Source organism: Argopecten irradians, chromosome 3 (assembly GCF_041381155.1).
Source record: "Argopecten irradians isolate NY chromosome 3, Ai_NY, whole genome shotgun sequence".
Lineage (NCBI taxonomy): Eukaryota > Metazoa > Mollusca > Bivalvia > Pectinida > Pectinidae > Argopecten > Argopecten irradians.
The window spans coordinates 13,041,838-13,059,372 of record NC_091136.1 but is presented as its reverse complement, the minus strand read 5'-3'; the positions used below and the strand labels follow the sequence as shown (position 1 = coordinate 13,059,372).

General features: G+C 33.9%; 1 protein-coding gene across 2 annotated transcripts; it reads right to left on the bottom strand.

Annotated features, from left to right (window-relative positions):
- Nucleotides 1-105: 105 nt before the first annotated feature.
- Nucleotides 106-17,274, bottom strand: LOC138317586 (multiple coagulation factor deficiency protein 2 homolog). Of its 2 annotated transcripts, none has more exons than XM_069259361.1 (4): nucleotides 17,149-17,274; nucleotides 15,411-15,702; nucleotides 11,697-11,851; nucleotides 106-2,619 (listed from the first exon to the last, which is right to left on the bottom strand). In XM_069259361.1, the coding sequence occupies exons 2-4, from the start codon at nucleotides 15,692-15,694 to the stop codon at nucleotides 2,438-2,440; spliced, it is 621 nt and encodes a 206-aa protein (XP_069115462.1). In that variant the 5' UTR covers nucleotides 15,695-15,702; nucleotides 17,149-17,274; the 3' UTR covers nucleotides 106-2,437. The 2 variants fall into 2 exon arrangements, with proteins under 2 accessions (XP_069115462.1, XP_069115463.1); XM_069259362.1 differs by lacking the exon at nucleotides 17,149-17,274 and adding an exon at nucleotides 16,462-16,584.
- Nucleotides 17,275-17,535: the final 261 nt, after the last annotated feature.

Below are 17,535 nucleotides of genomic sequence, written 5' to 3'. Positions count from 1 at the left end.
AATATTTTAATGGCAAAGTGATGGGCGGTACTACATAAGTATGTACAATTCGTATGCATGCGTTTATGATTTTATTATGGTACAACAAAAACACAAACAAACTCATACATATTCTTACTTTAATTCGTGTCCTTCATACACATACATGAAATCAATGAGCAATTACATACACAATAATAGACACCCATACCAACATTCAAAAATGGAATGTGAGCGAGCAGATCAAATTGGAGTGACAAACCACTCTTACTTAACCTGTCTATTGGAAAGGTGGCTACCGTATTCGCAGTCTAGCGCCCATCTAGCGCCCATGGCGCTAAGATAATTGTAACAAAGACGGTGCTTATTAATGAACCAAAATGTCATTTGTGGATTAAAAATGTCAGCCATTTAAATCTACCTTTTACTCATGGTACATTAATCTGTTACAGTGAACATGTATACATGTATATGTCGTTTATAATTTTAGACACATTATTACGCACATGTTAAGACTCAAAAGTTCATATAATATATGATACAATGCTGGTGTTGGAGATATCACATGTTGTAAAACATTGTTAAATCCATGGGATGGGGGCGTTAATTACGGCGAATACGGTATATAGTTAGATAGGTAACAGGATATTAACATATATACTGTGGGCTTTTATTATTTATTACTTTAATTGGTATCTAATGAAATTTCCTGAAATATAAATATGGCATCAACAGTATAAACTTGTAAAATTATCAAAACAATATTTCTAAGTCCCAAAGAGCAATACTTTAAGTGTGGAAGTTAAATAAGATAAAATTCAAAGATTAAACAATTACATCTATAACAGGTTTATATTTCACTACAAGTCATTAAAAAATTGTCACTTTCATGTTCGATGATGCTAAGACATGGAAATGACACAGACAGATGTGTACATTTACAATGTACATGTATAATCATGAATTACATTGCATCACCTACTGTTTATAAAGCTAGTGCAATAAACAAGGAAACAATTCTATTATTAAGAGGACATCAGAAGAGAGGGGCGGCGCTTATAGGAGGAGGAGGAGCACTAATTACAGCGAATACAGTTCTAATACTAATAGATTAAAGCATAAATAACATTCATCAATATTTTTATCGGATTTTTAAAAAATATACTTTTCAAAGTTTATAGCAAATACAAATAAAATCTAGTCGAAATAAAGCACTGAATGATTGTGAAAACATACATCTTGATAACGAACTGAATCCTGTTATACCTGGCAGTCATTAATATTATATTTTATACGGATTTCACTTATATATGGTTGAGTTGAAAAATTAGTAAATGTTATTATCTGAATATTTATTTTAATGGTGAACCGAAAATCAATAAGCTATTAATGGGTCTATGGGATGGTCCCCTGTAATATGACACGTACCATTATCTCAACATATGCCTTTTTATAGTGACTTCACATTTCAACAAGAGGCCCATGAAGTTCGAGAAATATTAACTTAAATTAGAATGTCTCCCCAAGGTTCAATAATATTTATTAATTCAACAGGCATAAACTCCTTAATAGTATCTTCCAATAAGTCTGAGTTTCACACGCATCAAAATTTCACTAATTTTAGTCAACAAATTAAGATTCATAAGGCTAATTGGGAAATGTAAATTACTCAAATTATCATGTTCACATGAAAAAGTTCACGCACGATGAAGAATTAATAAAAAAACTGATGACCTGAAAACTCACAAAATCACCAAATTACAAAACAATGAAATATCCAACACCTATTCTAACAAGAGGCCCATGGGCCTTAACGGTCATACGACTGTTTATACAATACGACACAATACAAGTATACAGGAATAACTCATTCTTGCTTGTGACAAACATGTTCATTAGCTTAAAATTTACTTTATCAGTCAATAAAGGGAAAAAATGATGTTTCTGTATGTAAAGTTACTTCCAATTAGTTGATTCAATATTGTAATGATTAAATAGACAAAAAAGTCCCTCGACAAATTCGGAAATCTAAAGAGATTAGCATTATAATGTTAAAGAGATTAGTATGATAAAGTAGATTAATAGTAGAATGATAACAGAGAGAAGTAAAGCTATTTTAAAGTAAAATAAACATGTTGTAAAAAGAATAAAGATAAAAATAACATCATTTAAAAATTATAAATGATCAAAATGTATAACTTTATTTAATATGAAATGTAATGAATACATACATTTGTATAAATTGATAATAAAGATAAGGTTTCAATATTTAAGTTTTCCATATTAAAAACTAATGATATCCAAAATCAGCTTCTCTCTTCAATTCAAATTAATTGTGATACCAGCATCAATCATCTCGATACTCTAGGAGACAGAAAATATACCTGTAATAAGTCATAGCAATAAAATATCAATTAATAATGTGTACAGATCCAGCTGTTTATTTCTTATATGACATCTAGGGGTTGTCTGATGGCTGTGCCTTTCTCTGGGCCTTAACGAACTCGGCGTACGTGATGTAGCCATCCTTGTCCAGGTCATCTTCCTTAAGTACCATTTCTACAATGTTAGTAAGTTCCTCGTCACTGAACACCTTCTTATTGGCAGCTTGTTCCTCTGGGCTACCTTGCTCATGGTCATCTGTATAGAACATTAAAGTAATATCTTTAGCAACAATACATACATTTCATTTAGGCATTGATGTCACTCTTTTTAACTTCATCAGGGTATGAAAGAAATTTTGTTAGAAAATTTTGTGAATTTTCTCACAAAAGGTTGCAAATAAAATTTATTTCATAACCCGATGAAGTTATAATTATAATTTACAATTATGTTTTACTTGGTAAAATACAATATGTACGATTCCACTGATTGTCCAAAGAATTACTTTTTCCGAATCAATACGCAACATTGACAACTCTATTGTGACAAAATGATAAAGTCGGGTTTTCGCGTAATTCTCGGATTGTTTTGTTCATAGTAGTATGAAGAAAAAGAATCTACAAATCAGAAAGTCCAATACAGTATGAAAACAAATAAAATATAATAAATTATACCAAAATGATGAAAAATGGCCTTTGATAAACACAAGGAAGTAATCTGTCAGTAACTAAAGACAAGCAAAATTTCCATTCACAAATGATATGGAAACCAGCAACATAACAGACCTGAGACAGATCACTTCAGTACTTTCTAAGTAGTGGTAATAAACGTATAACTATCAAACTCAAAGATGGAGGCTTGCCGAACTTTGATTTCCAACTAAGGTCCTTGCAGAACCATATTCAAATTTTAGCTATCAAAATCCAAGATGGCAATGTTCAGGATGATTGAAGAGTTAAAAAATCATGTTCCATTATCACGAATGTAAGATTCCATTTATCACATAAATACTATAACTAGTATTTATCGAAATATAGACACTTTCAATTCCTTTTCTATAAGACTGACAAAAATAGGCTTAGATTTCCCTTCTACCAAGACAATGGGGTGACGTCATATATTTTGATTATAATGTCTTTATCACCTATGACTTCAATAGTGTTATATCTGCATTTTGATATCTATGACAAGTCTATATGGCATGACAGAATGGGCCAGTTATGTGAAAACGATTGATTATTACATAATAAGGCTAGTTGCAATATCAAATTACTACAAAATGAAAACAATGTGTAAAATATATACATATAAAGTGTACAATCATATCATGACAGAGAGCCTGACGAAGAAGACCCGCATTCAACCTATAACAAATAAAGCCAGGCAGGTCTCAACTCTAACTTGTCAAAATATTTCCTCAAGAGAGCACTCGATAAGTGTAATTGATTCTGATAGCGGAGGAGGCCAGGTCCATGACTGGTGGTGCTTTGTCCGCCCTTGTTACCACAATATTCCTACTTCTCTCAGCACGAATTATCATGCCGAGTAATTTGCATACCTTGGTCTAGTCCCGAGTGGCTTGTAAGCCCACTGGTATTTATTCAACCAACTCACAATTGTCAATAATTAAAGGCCAGCCACCTGGCAGTTTCTACGACGGAGGCGTGGTTCAGTGGACACCAGGGACTTGAACAAATCAATGTTAGTTGGGATATTTGAGGCTGTTGAAAGCGTTGTCCACCAGAAAATGAAAGCAGATCAATAAATAACATTCTATAAAAGGAAATAAAATATGCTGCATTGCCATGAGCTAGAGACATGGAAAGGTGGAGCATACCGAAGGGAAGTGATGAGAAGGAGGGCATTAGAATGGAAACATTTTATCATCATCTGATCAGGTCTGTATGGTGGTGGGATGTGGACATAACTCTCTGACAGATGATTGGCAGATCTGATCACCATGGGAGGATCTACAGTCTAAAATACGCATAATATCTTTAAAGTCGTCCACAGTCTAAAATGATACACATACTATGCTTTAAGTCGTCTACAGTCTAAAATAATACACATACTATCTTATAAATCGTCTACAGTCTAAAACAAGAGCTGTTGGAGAACAGCAAAGCTCGCCTATTCAGAAGAAGTTGATGTTCAAGTATTTACTATTTAAACATGGAAATATGACAAATTAACAGACTCAAAAAAACCTAAAGGGCCCCAAATTGGTTGTATTATCACGTTCAGCATCCACACACATTAGGAAAATAAAATCATAAACATTTATGATGACTTATGCTTAAACAATTGACAAAATAGAAACTTGCTCAAAAACTTTAACATGGAAATATGACAAATTAACAGACTCAAAAACCCCCCTAAAGGGCCCCAAATTGGTTGTATTATCACGTTCAGCATCCATACACATTAGCATATAAAATCATAAACATTTATGATGACTTAAGCTTAAACAATTGACGAAACAGAAACTTGCTCAAAAACTTTAACGTGAAATGGCATGGAACGCCAACGCTGACGCCGTCGTGACAACATTAGCTCCCCCTATTCTTCGAATAGGCGAGCTAATGATACACATACTATGTTTTAAGTCGTCTACAGCTAAAATAATACACATCTCTAGCTATCTTATAAATCGTCTACAGTCTAAAATAATACACATACTATATATATAAATCGTCTACAGTCTAAGATAATACACATACTATCTTATAAATCGTCTACAGTCTAAAATAATACACATAATATCTTATAAATCGTCTACAGTCTAAAATAATACACATACTCTAGCTATCTTATAAATCGTCTACAGTCTAAAATAATACACATACTATATTATAAATCGTCTACAGTCTAAAATAATACACATACTATCTTATAAATCGTCTACAGTCTAAAATAATACACATAATATCTTATAAATCGTCTACAGTCTAAAATAATACACATACTATCTTATAAATCGTCTACAGTCTAAAATAATACACATACCAACTTATAAATCGTCTGCAGTCTAAAACAATACACATAATATCTTTAAAGTCATCTATAATCTAAAATCATACACACAATATCTTTAAAGTCATCTACAGTCTAAACTCAATTTGAAAAAGAAAATAAACAAGAGCTGTTGGAGAACAGCAAAGCTCGCCTATTCAGAAGAAGTTGATGTTCAAGTATTTACTATTTAAACATGGAATTATGACAAATTAACAGACTCAAAAACCCCTAAAGAACCCCAAATTGGTTGTATTATCACGTTCAGCATCCATACACATTAGGAAAATAAAATCATAAACATTTATGATGACTTATGCTTAAACAATAGACAAAATAGAAACTTGCTCAAAAACTTTAACATGGAAATATGACAAATTAACAGACTCAAAAAAAAACCTAAAGGGCCCCAAATTGGTTGTATTATCACGTTCAGCATCCATACACATTAGGAAAATAAAATCATAAACATTTATGATGTCTTAAGCTTAAACAATAGACAAAATAGAAACTTGCTCAAAAACTTTAACATGGAAATATGACAAATTAACAGACTCAAAAAACCCCTAAAGGGCCCCAAATTGGTTGTATTATCACGTTCAGCATCCATACACATTAGGAAAATAATATCATAAACATTTATGATGACTTAAGCTTTAACAATTGACGAAACAGAAACTTGCTCAAAAACTTTAACGTGAAATGGGACGCCAACGCTGACGCCGACGCCGGGGTGACAACATTAGCTCCCCCTATTCTTCAAATAGGCGAGTTAATAACTTAATACTTGTATTTTGTTTATTTTAATAATCATTGTTTTGAATTTTAATTTTTCAAGGAAAATGGATGAAAAAAAACCTTAAATAATTAGGCATTTTAAATATAGAAAAACACAAGCACACCAACATACAGTTTTATTGCATATTTTTGTTGGTCAATAACCCCTCTTTGAAAAGAGACATAAAAAAAGAAACTGTATTCACAAGAAATGTTTGACCTCTCACCAGAATACTTCTTCAATTTTCGGTAACTTGTTCTAAAAATATATGCTCCACGGAACATTAAACTTATTCGTAAACATTTTCCAGTAGTAAGTGGTAGTTTTCACGTCAAGTTCAGAAACATTTGAGATAACACAGATCGAGGAATTATTGCATTTTAAAACTGGAAAATCAGCAAAATTTCAGCTGATATCTTGTGCTGACACACGTTAATGTACCTTTTGGATTTATAAACTTCATATATAAGCATTCATATCCATTCAAATCATTTTGAAAGACAGAAATGTCGAAAATGTTGATGTTTTAGCGTTACGAGGAGGCAATCGCTTTTATCTGAAACTTTCACAAACGTACATGGTCCTATAGTGTCTACCTAACTTACCACAGACGAAAGGCAATTTGAAAAGCCCACCATCTGATGATCATGAGCGAAAAAAATCTATATAGAAATCTATAAACAAAATCAAGGTAAAACATGCATGACTTTCAATAATTCCGGCTGGTGATGAGGAGAACCACACCTTAACGGTGCATATATTACAACTTACCAAAAGATGAAGGCTTTAACTTAGTACTCCACAATTTCCCTTTACATTTCAACAAATAATTTATGTTAGCTCTCTTAAGCAAAATTATGTTTTTGCAAACTATTGACGATACTTAATAATTAAAATCATTCTGGTGGTTTCAGTGACCCTATACAAGGCACTCCAGTTAATCACATTTCCATTATTTGAATAACTCCGCTTTTCAAATCCTAAATTTATTTCAGTTTTATTTTGAAAGGCAAAAATTGGAAAAATATGCTTTTACGTTGTTTTCACTTTAATCTGCACAGACATAATATTATGTTACTTGTTATTTTTTTTCCATGAATCAGAAAAGATCTCCCAGACTTTTATTTCAACACCAGCACTGACTCAAAAAGTTTTCAATAATGTTTGAACATAACAAACCTGTTCATGTTTGAACGTAATTTTACAGTCTAGATTCAATACATGCAATGAGTTGTAACCATACCATGAAATGTATATGTTATACAGTCTAGCTTCATTAGTAATGGGTTGTAACCATGGAAATGTGTAATATGTTATACAGTCTAGCTTCATTAGTAATGGGTTGTAACCATGGAAATGTGTAATATGTTATACAGTCTAGCTTCATTGGTAATGGGTTGTAACCATGGAAATGTGTAATATGATAAATAGTCCAGCTTCATTAGTAATGGGTTATAACCGTGGAAATGGGTTATATGTTATACAAACTAGCTTCTATACTAAAGAGTTGTTACCATGGAAATGTGTAATATGTTATATAGTCTAGCTTCATTAGTAATGGGTTGTAACCATGGAAATGTGTAATATGATAAACAGTCCAGCTTCATTAGTAATGGGTTATAACCATGGAAATGGGTTATATGTTAAACAAACTAGCTTCTATTTAAGGATTAAAGTCTCTTTCTGGTGGTTCTATCGAAGGATAAAGTTGAGTAGGGTATCGATATTTGGAATGGACCGCGAAGCGGTCCATGAAACAAATATCGATACCCTACCCAACTTTATCCTTCGATAGAACCACCAGAAAGAGACTTTAATCCTTATATTTACAGTCTTAACTATTATTTTCATAGCTCAAAATTTATCGTTAATAGTGTTTATGGCATTTATAAGACTAAAATTGAATTATATCGTTTGGTTCCGACAGGCATTGAGAACAGCCACTCGAAGTGGTGGAAATTCCCGCCAATTTATCAATGAACATACAAATAAAATGAGTTCCGTCTGATGAAGCATATATCTGGGGTTTCCCCGGTATGGAACTATAAATCGTTTTATCTATATGTTGTTAAAAACACCATGGTGCAAAGCACTTTGGTTTTAATCTTTTACTTCGTATTATTACACACGCTTACATAATTCATAACGTGGCAGGATATTTAACGTAGTTGTGACGCGGCGTCCGATTCAAACCGCCTGTGTCAAGGAGGTGTGACAAACAGAGAGTTTCTTCAATTTTGTGATCACTTAGTTCTACTTACATTGTAATCAGTTCACGTTTGAAATTACTTGAATACACGGATGTTTACATAGTTCCATGTCATTATTTCCGGATTTTGGAGATTTTCAAATGTATCGGACGTCGTTTCGAGGAACATGTACAACGTTTACCGCTCTCAAAATTGCTTATATTTATATTGTTGTTTCAAACACTTCAATAAATGTTAGAGATACCTATTACAAGTATTGCAAAGTTACATTGATATTTTGAAACACCCAAACGTACATTGTGTATGTAAGGCCTAGGCTACTCTCGCCGATTCACAGTAGATAACGTACAGGCAGGGGTCAATCTAGGTTTTGGGGGAAACTACCCTTTTTCAAAATAGGGGAAAACTTTGGCGAAATATAGGGAATTTGAATCTTCTTATTTTGGTCAAAAATTATATGCTCTCATGTCTATTTTTGTTTTCAAATTCAATAAATTTAGAGATATCATCATATTGCAAAGCTACAATTGAGGTTCCGTTTCATTGATATTTGAAACACCAAACTACATTGTGTATGTAAGGCTAGGCTACTCTCGCCGATTCACAGTAGATAACGTACAGGCAGGGTCAATCTAGGTTTTGGGGGAAACTACCCTTTTTCAAAATAGGGGAAAACTTTGGCGAAATATAGGGAATTTGAAATCTTCTTATTTTGGTCAAAAATTATATGCATTTTGACAAAAATGTACTGTATAACAACTAATTTTATTTTTTAGATTAAAGTAAAGCAAGAATTTTAAGCTTAATAATGAAAAATTTGAGTTAATCATAAAATATGCAGTAGCTGTATGATAAATATGAAGAAATTTGCAAACAAAAGTAAAAAATGATAATGAAAAATAACTCATGGGGAAGTTTTGTTACAAAAACGGTCATTTTTTAGCTTCAAATGGGAAATTTTTTAAATCTTCAGGGGAATTTTAGGCCAGAGGGGAATTCATTCCTTGAGGGGAAATAATTTACCCATAAATGGTAATAAATAAGAGCTAGATTGATCCCTGACAGGACTTGTCTGTCCCCAGAGGCGAACAAAAATGCATTATCGTGCTAGGTCGTTTTGGTTAAACTTATGCAACTCAAAGACTGATGTTGTCCTGACATATCTTATCCATTTACGTACAACCAAAGATGTTAAAAATACAATGTTACACATAGGATGTAGATCTACATGTTGTAGCGAACAACACAGACTCACCGATACACAACATGTAAACATTGCGACGTCATCGGAATGTGCAAAACTATACATTGTACAACATTGTTTATTTATCATACGCACGGAAGTTGGCTCAAAGAGGTACAGATGTAACATAAACAATGTAGCTTTTCTACATATGTATTTACACACGTACATTTACATGTATATGCGTTAAAACCTATTTTGATACATGTACATGTTCATCGAACGTACGTTCGATACTGAAAACACCAAAAGTTTCTGATTTGGACCATCATAAATTCATCAGCACGGCTCCAAATTGCGCGTGACGCGTGATACTCAATCTATCGAGAAATAAAGTTGAGTAGCCTTTGGTTGAAATCAGCGGGGTTTATACTATCAATTCACCACTGACTGTAAATATACTAAAGAGTTGTTACCATGGAAATGTGTAATATGTTATACAGTCTAGCTTCATTAGTAAATATGGCTTCATGAGAAATTTGCAAACAAAAGTAAAAAATGATAATGAAAAATAACTCATAGGGGAAGTTTTGTTACAAAAACGGTCATTTTTTAGCTTCAAATGGGAAATTTTTAAATCTTCAGGGGAATTTTAGGCCAGAGGGGAATTCATTCCTTGAGGGGAAATTTACCCATAAACGGTAATAAATCAGAGCTAGATTGATCCCTGACAGGACTTGTCTGTCCCCAGAGGCGAACAAAAATGCATTATCGTGCTAGGTCGTTTTGGTTAAACTTATGCAACTCAAAGACTGATGTTGTCCTGACATATCTTATCCATTTACGTACAACCAAAAATGTTTAAAAATACAATGTTACACATAGGATGTAGATCTAAATGTTGTAGCGAACAACACAGACTCACCGATACACAACATGTAAACATTGCGACGTCATCGGAATGTGCAAAACTATACATTGTACAACATTGTTTATTTATCATACGCACGGAAGTTGGCTCAAAGAGGTACAGATGTAACATAAACAATGTAGCTTTTCTACATATGTATTTACACACACGTACATTTACATGTATATGCGTTAAAACCTATTTTGATACATGTACATGTTCATCGAACGTACGTTCGATACTGAAAACACCAAAAGTTTCTGATTTGGACCATCATAAATTCATCAGCACGGCTCCAAATTGCGCGTGACATACTCAATCTATCGAGAAATAAAGTTGAGTAGCCTTTGGTTGAAATCAGCGGGGTTTATACTATCAATTCACCACTGACTGTAAATATACTAAAGAGTTGTTACCATGGAAATGTGTAATATGTTATACAGTCTAGCTTCATTAGTAATGGGTTGCAACTATGGAAATGTGTAATATGTTATACAAACTAGCTTAATTAGATATGGGTTGCAACTATGGAAATGTGTAATATGTTATGCAAACTAGATTCGATAGTAAAGGGTTGTTACCATGGAAATGTGTAGTATATGTTATACAAACTAGCTTTGATAGTAAAGGGTTGTTACCATGGAAATTTGTAATATGTTATACACACTAGTTTCGATAGTAAAGGATTGTTACCATGGAAATGTGTAATATGTTATACAAACTAGCTTCGATAGTAAAGGGTTGTTACCATAGACATGTGTAATATGTTATACAGTCTAGCTTCATTAGATATGGGTTGTAACCATGGAAATGTGTACTATGTTATGCAAACTAGCTTCGATAGTAAAGGGTTGTTACCATGAAAATGTGTAATATGTTATACAGTCTAGCTTCATTAGTAATGGGTTGTAACTATGGAAATGTGTAATATGTTATACAGTCTGGCTTCGATAGTAAAGGGTTGTTACCATGGAAATGTGTAGTATGTTATACACCTAGCTTCGATAGTAAAGGGTTGTTACCATGGAAATGTGTAATATGTTATACACACTAGTTTCGATAGTAAAGGGTTGTTACCATGGAAATGTGTAATATGTTATACAAACTAAATTCGATAGTAAAGGGTTGTTACCATGGAAATGTGTAATATGTTATACAAACTAGCTTCTATACTAAAGGGTTGTTACCATGGAAACGTGTAAAATGTTATACAAACTAGATTCGATAGTAAAGGGTTGTTACCATGGAAATGTGTAATTGCTTTGGTGATTTCTGTTCCATCCAGCTTATTGTTGCTGTCATAATCATGTAATTTGAAGTAGTGGAATTCTAACTCTTCCTCTGTCATTTCCTCTTTGGGTTTGTCAATCACATCTTTTAAATGTTCTTTTATGTGTCTGAAATTCATAAATACAAATGTTTAAGGCATTATATATATTTTAAGTTCAAACATTTCATAAAATGTCATAGATGAAGAGTACAGTATTTCCCCCTATTTTTCCCTCATGCACGAGGGGGACCAGAGCCAAATTTCGTATAAACTCTGTTCCCCTTCACTCAAGCATGTATCTGGCCCAATTTGGTTAAAATCCATTTCTTACTATACGAGTAGTAGCTTTTTAAATACAAGTTCAAGGAAGACGAACTAAGACAAACAGAAGATGGATGGCGTGCCCTTCCAGCCAGGTAAGCTAAAAATCTTTTCTCCAAACAGTTATCAAATGACTTGTCAAAGTAAGTTATAAAAATTATGAATTTTTACCATTATAAACTGTTTTTATTTACATATAATCTATAGATCATGAAAACAGAACACCATCTGCTATATAGCAGTGCCCTTTTGGCCAGGTCAGCTAAAAGTGCAAATACGTTAATGTTCATCTGACAGCCATTTGAAGTTTGTAAAACAGGTATGCTTTGGTAAATGCATATATGTATGGTTTTTTTTCTAAAAATTAATGACATCAAGATGAGTCATCTTCATACTCTGTCAGTATTACAAGGCTTGATATTAACCATTGCCCAACTGCCCCGGGCAGGTCAGACCTCCTGTGGGGCAAGTCAGTTCAGTCAGGTGGAGATTTTAGAGATATGTCATTGATACTTGTTTAAGTTGATGTAGAGTTAACATCAGTCATTAAAGGTGCTCCACCATTGACGAATGGTATTTTTTTCTGCATCAAATACAGAAGCAGAGATATTGGTATTTTTCTTCAGTTACAAAGGTTACTTACTTTACACTATGTCTATATAGAATGAAGTGCTGTTTACACATTCACTAAAAACAAAATGAATTATTATATACATGTACATTGTATATGTGTGTGTGTTAATTAGACATATATATACAAGATTTAACATCAGTTATTGTTGCAATGATGAGTATCGTTTATGCTGTCGGCATCCTCGATACTCCAGGGGTTCCGATCACTTACGATCTCTAGATCTACACCCTTGGACTATCTCATAGTAAAACTAGTCATTTGATGGACATCAAAAGAGCCGTATCAAAAGAGCTGTATAACGGTACACTCCGATTGACTGTGTGGCTTTGAAGTTGGGCGTCGGTCTCTCTGTAGTCTTCAAAGGAAATCTTTGCTAGTCTGTGATTGATCAAATGTTTTCTGCTGAGCTGCCTTCAATTTCACTATGGAGAAGGCTTATATAGGCATAGCCTGCTGCGCAATCCCTATTAAATCATTCGATTTAATAAGATATTTTGAAATGAAATTTCACTATGAGATAGCCCAGGGGTGTAGGGATCATAACTGATTGGAACCCCTGGATTATCGAGGATGTGCTGTCTACAGTATATTCAACAAAATTGGGCAAGTGAAATTTCCGGTCCAAACGATAGATTTTTGTGATCATCTACCAATTACGGCAAGTTTTTAAACAAGAAGCTCACGGCTAAAAGGTCATCTGACTATTGGCACATAATACAACACCTCAAAGAATAACGTAGTGACAAACAATTAAGGCAATACAAAGATCTTTTTAATAGAAGAAGTTCAGTTTCTGATATATCTGATGAATTTAACCTAGGTCAAGATCATTAATTTTAATATACATGTTAGCCCTTCTGGCCAACAAGCCTCAAGTCCAATATCAGGTCTCTAGGCCTCTTAATTATTCAAATCAGTCGCTTTAAGATTTAAGCCTATTTGATCCCTGTAACCTTAAATGAAGGTCAAGGTCATTCATTAGTACAAACTTAGTCAGAAAATCTTTGAATCTTTATACAAAAAATGAATTTAATTTTGTCTTTCATGCTTTAAAATTGAATTACATGTGTATTACCTCTTGTTATACACAATGTGTATCTGAGTGTAATAAAAGAATTGAAATAAATTGAGTATCCCTTCATCCCATCATGTCACAGGTCAAATATTAGGGTTCCAGGCCTGTTAGTTCTTTACAAGATGTCATTTAATTGATACATTTGATGAGTTTGACCTTTAATGAAGGTCAATGTAATTAATTTTTATATGCATATTAGCCCTTCATGCCAACATGCTACAAGTCCGATATCAGGTCACTAGGCCTCTTAGTAATTCACAATCAGTCAGTTAATGCTTTTAGTCTATTTGACCCCTGCGACCTTGAATGGCAGCCAAAGTAATTCATTTGAACAAATTTGGTAGCCGTTCATCCCAGCATATGCTACAGGCCAAATATCGTTACCATTGGACTTTCGGTTATAGAGAAGAAATGCACAAGGTCAGACCCTTTGGGTCAAGATGACCTAAAGAGATATACCGTATGTGAAACTAAAACAAGAGACCCAGAAGGCCTGTATCACACACCTGGTTAATTCAGTATTATCATTAATTATGTGTGATAATGAGTTTTTGTCATATTTACTGAATTTACCAGGCAGCTTAGAATCTGACACAACAGCATCATGTATTGCAGCTGTGGATTCAATTAACATGAAGCTGCAGGCTTATACACTAACTTTATTATGTTGAAAATTGAGCCTATCAGTTTCCCTAATTAAACATAATGAGGGTCTGGCAAGAATCTGGGGACCAAAAATCCTGACACCGAACTAATTTATACCTGATAATAGGTTCATTTGTTCAAATATAAGTTGATCCTAACAGAGAAATGAAACAAATGATAGTTTATTTTGTTTTAAAATAAAATCATAAACATGGGCCCAATGGGCCTTGAATCGCTAACCTGTTATCTAATAAGGCCAAAACTAAAATATTGTTTGTTTGCCTAAACCCTACCTACCCATTTTAAACCCTCCCTACTCAAATTATTTTTTTGAAGTTTCAAACTTTCAATTTTATTTTTTTGACATATTTTTAAAACTTGCTTTCATTGATGTCAGAATTAGATCTTTATATCTTTTACATTGGTATTTGCTTGTCTTGCTACTTATCCTTGACACTCATTGGATATGTAGTGAATCATAGTAAGTGATGTATATCAATTTTGCTTGAAAAGAAATAGAGAAAGCAATTAGAATAAACTTTGTAATTAAAATAAAATATTTTTCTAACTACCTACCTAGTCATAAAGTCTTGGGTAGGGTTTAGGCAAACACACAATTTATTAATTCCGGCCTAATCATGGTGCATACATAAGAAGGTCAATCAGAATTTCTATGTTAAAATAATTTTAGCCTATTCAACCCTTGTAAATTTGAATGAAGGTCAAGGTCATTCATTTGAATAAACTTGGTAGCCCTTCAACCCAGCATGTCTCAGGCCCTATATCAAAATCCAAGATGACGACCTGTGTGCTAAACCGACGAGTAAAGCCTTCAATTTCACATGTGAATCACGACGTAATAATTGACCATGCATCTGATACATATAATATATAATTATTTTCATTATTGACCCTGTCTTATGTGACCACCTGTCTTACGTGACCTTATTTTGAACTCCCCTTGGAAGGTCACTTAATACAGGATTGATTGTATATTGATTTTTGACTTACTCAGCATTGTGAACTTGTTCTTTCTGCCTAAACCCTCCAGGTGGGTGTCCCCCCGGAGGACCACCAGCCTGCTGCATGTGTTCAACATTTACATCCTCATAATGACCAGTGGCCTGTACATTCTGTTGTTGACCGGCCTGGAACTGGAGGTTCTGACCTTGCTGACCCTGATTGACCTGATGTTGATGTGCCTGTTGTTGCATAGGAGGTATACCAGGTGGGGAGTTCAAATGGGATGTCACATGTCCAATGCAGATGCTCAAAAACAGATATTGCCAAAACATTTTGATATCTGAAATAAAAGGCATATACCGGTATATACATCATTACAGTAAAACAAGGTAAAAGTAAGACAAACTCTGGGGACCTCCAAAATCACTTTGGTATAAATATATACACATATCACAGACATTTTGTTTGAGAATGAAAATTACAAGGTTATAACCTTGTATTCATTGTAAGTGTGTTCTAGCTCTTATGAACGTGTGTTACTGTATTACCTTATCAATTCAAAGATAATGATCCGTTTATACAAAAAAAAATCCTTTCGCTCAAGGAAGCTACAGACCAAATTAGAATCCTCCTTAAGGTAAGGGAGGGAAGGGGGGCAAATTAGATTACAATCCATGTACAAATCTATGACTAGTATAGCGATTTGGCCTTATACTTGAAAACTAAAATTACCATATTCGACCCAATAAGTGCCTATGGCTGCCGTTTGCTCTACTAAATGTGTATACGGCGGCCATTACAAATTTGTGAAATAGAAGGGTCTCGGAAGTATTTCATTGTGCAGAGTTGTTTAATTTCATAAATGGAATATGTAACATGGGGGCAGTGGAGTACATAAGATCCAAATGTATAGGCATGTGTACGTTTTCCAAGCATTGCATGGACGATATGTAAGAAATATGCCGCTGATGTAACGTAGGCCAAATCTGTCCTACGATTTCACATTATAAGAGGTACCGCAAGCTGACTATATATTAGGCAAAAAAAAAATAAGAGCCTAATAATATAGGTAGATTTAGCAGCTAGAATACTGAGCTACCTGGTCACCTATGAACGACCAAGTCCAATCCCGCTACACTCCTCCCTCCTTCTCGAAGTCTTCGCCCTCAAAGACATACGAGACCCTTCCAAACACCACCACTGTGGGTTATTTAGCTGAGTGCAAATTCTGTAAAAGGAGAGGAGAAAATGTAGCGGCCAGATCGGGATTCAAACCCGGGACCCTCTGAACAATAGCCGAGTGCTCTACCGACTGAGCTACCTGGTCACCAATGATCGACCAAGTCCATTCCCGCTACAATCATTTTTGTCATTATCCCGAAGAAGAACAAAATTAGTGAAAGTGACATATACAATACCATAACAAATATTAAATTATTATCAAATATAGATAAATAAAGAATACAACAAAAGTAAGAAAACATGAAGAAAAAGAATTGTAAGGTTACATAGCGCAGACTGAAAATGTAAATATATAGACTAATATTGATCACTTGACAACATACAATACATCACACACTGACCAACTGCGATCTAATGTAAACTCGGCAATATGGCACTTTCTGTATGTCACGATATTCAACCGATACTACAACAACAATACAGTATGCATTTGTTTTCATTAAAAATCAGTATGCATAATATCGTTGGAAAAAGAACCAATACTTTCATGTGTAAAAAAAAATCTCTAAAATCGTTGTAAAAATAATCAGTGTCGAATATTTACCTAATCAGCTGTTACACGTGTAAGTTTACCAGCCGCTTTAGACAGATGGTCTTCTCTGACAAACGCTTCAACAATCTAGCTTACGCTCTTGTAACAGTAGCCATTTGTGTAAAGTGTTTACAAGACTATCGATTGGGGTTAAACTAAAATGCGGAATGACGGAGCAGCGGATAAAACTAAAATACGGAACTGTTTAACTCTCATGGAAAAATTAAACCGGATAAGGGTTTTTATTAAAGTTTCTGCAGTTAAATCATAATCCATATCTTTGTAAATCCCAGATACCTACATCAGAAACATATGTGACGGCGACTGACAAAATGACGTTATAAATCAGTGGCGTAGGCAGATGAAACGTAATGGGGGAGGGGGGGGGGCAAAGGTCCT